At 45.2% G+C, this 6,329-nt stretch overlaps 2 protein-coding genes across 2 annotated transcripts; both read right to left on the reverse strand.

The window, feature by feature from the left end:
• Nucleotides 1-2,554: 2,554 nt before the first annotated feature.
• LOC143555741 (uncharacterized) lies at nt 2,555-3,358 on the reverse strand. The gene is made up of 2 exons (XM_077045247.1): nt 3,111-3,358; nt 2,555-2,936 (listed from the first exon to the last, which is right to left on the reverse strand). Exons 1-2 carry the CDS (start codon nt 3,356-3,358, stop codon nt 2,555-2,557), a joined length of 630 nt encoding a protein of 209 aa, XP_076901362.1.
• A 158-nt stretch (nt 3,359-3,516) lies between these two features.
• Nucleotides 3,517-4,152, reverse strand: LOC143555742 (uncharacterized). Its single transcript, XM_077045248.1, has one exon. The coding sequence runs from the start codon at nt 4,150-4,152 to the stop codon at nt 3,517-3,519; it is 636 nt and encodes a 211-aa protein (XP_076901363.1).
• Between the last annotated feature and the right edge of the window lie 2,177 nt (nt 4,153-6,329).

The following is a 6,329-nucleotide window of genomic DNA, read 5'->3' on the forward strand; positions in this document are numbered from 1 at the left end:
CACCGGAAAGGGTGTTATTGGTACTGAATGGTACTGAAGTCTTCATGAATGGCGGCCGAAGTTTTTCTTGATTCGGGAGGACGTCGTTCCTTTTGCGATGACCTATCGCAAATGAGAAGCTGCGATGCTCGTGATTTATGCCTCCACCCAGTTGAACGATCCGTGGTTCCAGACCATGACCCGCACTCCTACTCCCATGTGTGCGATACATGAGGGAGAGGTGGTGGGTGTCAAGATGAGCCATCTATGTCCTTTTCCTGACTTGGAACCATTTTATGATAAACCAAACAAGACTAAGTATTTACTTATTGTCTGAGGTTCTGCTTAGGTATTGACTATTAGATTGTGCAGGTGAGGGATCAATCTTCAGCTCACTGTTGGATCATGAGAAGGGTCTTATGGGGCGCCGTCCCATAGATTTAAAGGAAGAGCCTATCCTCGAACGCAACCGCAACAACATTTTGTTTTCTACCACCCTCCACCAAGAGCCTGTAGTCTCCGAGGCAATGTTTGCCAAATGTGAGGAGATTGTCGTGAAAGGTGAAGGTGTTTTGAAACCTCGTCCTCTTACTGCACCCACTTCTAGCGGGGTTATAATAGTTCTTTCTTCTAGTGAGGAGTCATTACCCCGTGAAGAAGAAGAGTTATATGTCAATACTATTGATGCCGAGAATGTCCTGTGTGCAACTGTAGGTCTGACCCGCAAGCGAAAACAAAACCCTTCCTCTAGTAAGGATGCGGTTACAGGGGAGGACACTGTTGGTGTTGCTACTGATGATGAGCACCGGGCTAATGATGCGAATTCCCCAAAGCCAACCGGGAAAGGCAAGTCAAAACTGTCTAAGCCCACTGCTTCCAAGTAACACTCTCAATGTTTTCATATTATCAACTATTTCTTTTGTGTAAGAACACTTCGTTGATGGGGTGAAATGATCTATGGATGGATGCTATAGGGAAGAAGGCCAAGGATCAATCCCACCAGGAGGCAACTACACCACCCGAATCTCCATCGAAAGGTGTTAAGGATCCTATCATCCTTGAAGACACCCCTCCTAGTAAGGGTGAACCAAAGGGGGCTCCTATTAGCTTCAAGGAGCCCATCATCTCTTCGCCTCCGGACTCTCCTCCTCACGTGGCGGATCAAGAGGGACCAAGTGCTGTAACCAGTGGTCCTCGTGCTTCTTCATCCCATCATGAGAAGGATCCTCTGGTATACCTCCCGCCATGGTCCTTGCTTCAGGATTCCACGTTTGCAGAGACGTATGTCATAAGTATTTGCGACGAGGTATCCCTCCCGCGGAAAGTGAACTTCAACGTGGGCGCCCTCGGTCTGAGCTGGTGAACTCATATGCTTATACCCTAGCGAACACAATATCTACCAGTCAAGAAATATATCGAGACTGGCTAGGTATGAATGACGCTTGGGAAGATTTGGAAGCTCAAAGGGCGAAGGTGAAGGGGGGGGGGGGGGCGGAAGAAGCCAAGAAAAAGGCTGAGGAAAGCCAGATTGCTCTCCAGCAGCAGGTGGATGAACGCGATAGTCGTATTTCTTCCTACTTGGAAGAGATAAAAACTTTAAAGGCTGAAGCATCCGCCAAGAATGAACACCTCGCCACCCTCGCTGCCAAGAACAGGGAGCAAGCCTTGGAATGTGCCGGGTATAAAATGGAACTTGTCCGAGCCAAGGCGGACAGAAGATGATTAATGGCGGAGGGTATTCTTCAGGTAACTTCTTCATTCGCTGTTTCTTTTGATGATATTTATCTTATTGTAGTCTTACACTTTCTTTGTTTCAGGTTATTGAGCACATTCATGAAGGTACTGAAATTGGGAATTGCCTCGCGACCTTGCTTGTCGCATCATCGCAAGCTGGCCGCCAAGCAGGGTTTTACGAAGGCGTGGAATTCGCGAAGGGGAACCGCCCTCTTGAAGAATTCGAAATTCATGGCCGAGATACTGCCAAGACATATACTGAAAAGACAGAAGCTTTCGACAAACTTAAGTTCAGATTGAAGGGACTGTGTCGGAGCTTGCTGATCAGGATGATGGCGTGGATCTCTTGAAGGCCTATTTTGCCGAAAGTGATAAGGACGATAAAGAAGATCAAGGAGATGAAGACGCGGATGGGGATAGTGAAGATGCGCCTTTGTAATTAATGTGTCTTTGTAATCCGCATGTATTCATCTTTCTTGTAACTGTAATCCCTTTTGTCTTAAATATAAGAAGTTTTTTCCTTCATGTTTGTCTTATGTATATAATATAAGTGTTAGACTTGTAATATCTTCTTAATTGTTAATAAAGGATTTCTTGAAATAACCTTCCAAGGACATTTTGGCGCGCGGGCCAAGGGTTTTACTTTGAGGGTGCGCGGATCCTCGCGAGCCAAGATAAATGTTGTTAATACAATACATGTACATAAGTTCAATCAATTTTCTTTAATAAGAAAGGCAAGTAGGCCAGAATGTATTACAACAATATCATTACTAGTCTACTGGGCGCGCAGGCCAAAATAAAAAGTATCTGATACTATACTTAACCTAAATGTAACACTTTTTCAATTGTGCCACATTCCAGGTTCTGGGAATTTAGTCCCATCCAATTTTTCTAACTTGTAAGCGCCCTTGGATAATACTTCTTTAGTTTTGTAGGGGCCTTCCCTAGTTGGGGCCAACTTGCCCGGAGGTTCTTGGCCAGATGCCTCGTTGTTGCAGAAGACAAAGTCTCCCGCGTCAAAAGTACATTTTTGGACCCGCGAGTCATAGTATATTTGTAGTTGGCGTTTGTAGTTATGCTCGCGGATCAGTGCTAACTCTCTCCTTTCTTCATGGAGGTTTAGTTTCATCCGCAACTCTTTATCGTTGTCATTGATCATCAAAATTTGTGCGGATGGAAACCCTATTTCAGCCGGGATCATGGCTTCAGTACCATAGGTTAAACTGAACAGCGTTTAAGAATTGCTTGAATTTTTTTGGATGCGAAAGGCCTAAAGCACATGGGGCAATTCATCGACCCAGCCTGTTCGTTTGGTTCCTAATCTTACCTTAATCCCTTCTTTAATTGTTCGGTTGGTCCTTTCTACTTGACCATTAGCTTGCGTATGAGCTACAGACGTGAAAATCTGGGTGACTTGGAGTTCTTTCAGCCACTCTTGCAACCCGCTATCCGCAAACTGAGTCCCATTATCACTCACAAGTTCTTGCGGGAGGCCAAATCGACAGATAATGAATTCCCATAGGAATTTCTTGACACTTGATGCCATAATGGATGCGGCTGGCTTGGCTTCCACCCACTTGGTGAAGTAATCAATGGCCACAATTAAAAATTTAACACGCCCCGAGGCTTCTAGGAAATGTTCCATGATATCAATAGCCCCCTTTTGGAACGACCAAGCGGACGTTACTGGAACAAGCTCGTTCTTCGGATGCAGCGTATTGTGAGCATGATGATGGCAAGAATCGCATTATCGAATTTCTAGAACAACATCCAAGTGCATCCCTGGTCAGTAGTATCCGACGTTCATGCGACGACCATTCTCGGGCCCGAGTGAAGACCACAAATGCCTTCATGAACTTCCCTGATCAAGTAATTCGCGTCCTCGGCGTCCACACATCTCAGAAGTGGGCCGAGGAAGGATCGTCTGTACAGGACGCCATCTTGCATTTGGTAGTTCAAGGCCTTGTGTCTTATCTTTCGAGCCGCGGCCTTCGCTTCGGGTAAAATTCTTGACAACAAGTAAGCCATGATTGGCGTCATCCAGGATTCAACGTTTGTTTGAATTACTAATACTTGATTCTGCGGGATAGATAGTCGATCCAGGACTTCAATGCGAATGTCTTTAGCAAAGTGTTCAAAGTTTGTTGAGGCCAACTTGCTAAGAGCATCTGACGACTTGTTCTCGCATCTTTTAATGTGAATTACTTTGCACGAAAAGAAATGAAGGATCAAGTCTTTCGCTTGTGACAAGTACGAAGCCATTACTTCATATTTTGCTTCATAAGTTCCATTGATCTGTCCCGCGATCAACATGGAATCCACCCGCGCTTCCAGGTGTTTTACTCCAAGCTTCTTTGCAATCCTCAAACCCGCCAGAATAGCTTCATATTCTGCCTCATTGTTAGTACTTTTGAAATCTAACTTGATGGCATAATTCATGACCTTCGGGATTGACTAGCCTCAGGCCTGCGCCAGATCCCTCGTTGCTCGAAGCTCAATCAGTGAACAATGACCAAACTTGCCCTTGTTCAGGAGGTGCTTGAGGTTGCTGTTTAATTAAACATTCTTCTTCTTTGTGTTGCGGAACTTCGGTGACGAAGTCCGCCAATACTTGCCCATTGATTGCTGGTCTGGGTTTATATTCAATTGCATGTTCTCCCAGTTCTATGGCCCATTTCACCAATCGCCCAGACAATTCTGGCTTGCTTAATACATTCTTGAGCTTATACCCTGTTAGCACATTAATGAGATGACCCTGAAAGTATATGCGGAGACGCATAGTAGCATAGACCAGTGCCAAGACCAATTTTCTAACATTGAATACTTGGTTTCCGGCCCGATCAACGACCTACTGACATATTATATTGGAGTTTGAACATTCTTTCTGTCTGTCAGTAGCACGGCCACAATGGCAATATCAGACGCTGACAAGTATAGTGTTAGAGGTTCTTCCGCCCGTGGTGCTGTTAGGGTAGGCAACTCCATTAAACACTTTTTGACCTCCAGGAATGCTTATTCAGCTTCCGCGGTCCATTTAAAGTTTGATTTCTTGAGCCAATTTCTCAGAGTCGAGACAAACGGATAAGACTTAGTTGCATTATTGGCTAAGAATCTGTTCAATGCAACCAGCTTTCCATTGAGTGTCTGTACTTCCTTGAGGGAGGAAGGTGAAGGCATGCGGGCTACTGCCTGAACCTTGTCTGGATTGGCTTTAAAACCCGCGCCTGTTACAATAACACCCAAAAATTTTCCCTCCTCCATCCCGAATGAATACTTGGCTAGATTCAATTACATGTTAATCTGCCTGAGGGTCTCGGAGCATTTGATCTTCCTCAATGCTCTTAATTACCAGTTCATCTGTATACACCTCCAGGTTTCGCCCAATTTGTCCCTTGAATGCTACGTCCATCAATCGTTGATACGTAGCACCCGCGTTTTTCAAACCAAAGGGCATCATCTTGTAACATAATGTGCCTTGGTCTGTGCGAAACGTTGTCGTGTCCTCATCACCCGCCGCCATGCGGATCTGATGGTAGCCTTTGTAAACGTCGAGGAAACACTTAAACTTAAATGGGGCTACCGCATCAACTTTGATGTCGATTTCCGGGAGTGGGTAACGGTCTTTGGGACATTCCTTGTTCAAATCCTTGAAATCTATGCACATTCGCCATGTCCCATTGCTTTTGGGGACAATGGCGGGATTGGAGACCCAAGTCTAGTACTGGATCGGGCGGATGATTCCTGCATGTAAGAGGTCCTGAACTTGTTCATTCATTGCTTTGGTCTGCTCCAGACCTATCTTACGCTTCTTCTGCACAATTGGAGTAAACGCTGGGCTTACTCGCAATTTATGCTCTGCAATCCTCCAGGGGACACCAGTCATGTCCGTGGGCTGCCATGCGAAGATGTCTATGTTCCTTGTCAATAATTGCTTCAAGAATATCCTCACTATCTCAGAGATAGCGGGTCCGATTGTTACAGTTTGATCTGGGAACTTCTTGTTCAACACCCATTTTTCTGGTTTGGTCCTCCGAGCTTGCTTGGGGACTTTGCTGGGTTTTGAACTTTCCGTCGGGAAGCAGTGGCGATTAATGCAAATGATTGCCACACCAGTTCGATTCGGAACTCCCACTGCACCGTTTGCTGTATAAGGATGGGCATTAAAGCCACTAATCGCCTCACGACCCAAAATGATATCATGCTTTGATGTCACCGGTAGCACCAAAAATTCGACATCCTCTGATTTTTCAAATCTATACACTCATTCGTATTGTGACCTATGTCGTCATGAAACGAACAGTGTTTCTTAGCATCAAGGAACGATCTCCTTGTGAGTGCCTGTGGTTTCCTGAAGTTCATGTTTTCCATGGTGAGGATTTCAGCAGGAGTCTTCGAAAGTGGGGTCTAGTTATTGTTGACTCGCGCTGAATAATTTGCTTTGTTTTTGCTGCCAATCAAAGATCTGGCATCGAATTGCTTTGATGATTCTGTAGAGGGTTGGAGCCTTGACCAAATCGTCCCTTTGGCCTGTCTGTTTGGTCATGGAGTTTGGAACTACACTTTTGGCTTTTGTTTCTGATTTCCAGAGCTCAAAGTCCTTTCGGTTCTTGCATACA

Source organism: Bidens hawaiensis, unplaced genomic scaffold (assembly GCF_021521415.1).
Source record: "Bidens hawaiensis isolate Kalapana, Puna unplaced genomic scaffold, B.hawaiensis_p1.1 tig00018278_1, whole genome shotgun sequence".
Taxonomy (NCBI): domain Eukaryota; kingdom Viridiplantae; phylum Streptophyta; class Magnoliopsida; order Asterales; family Asteraceae; genus Bidens; species Bidens hawaiensis.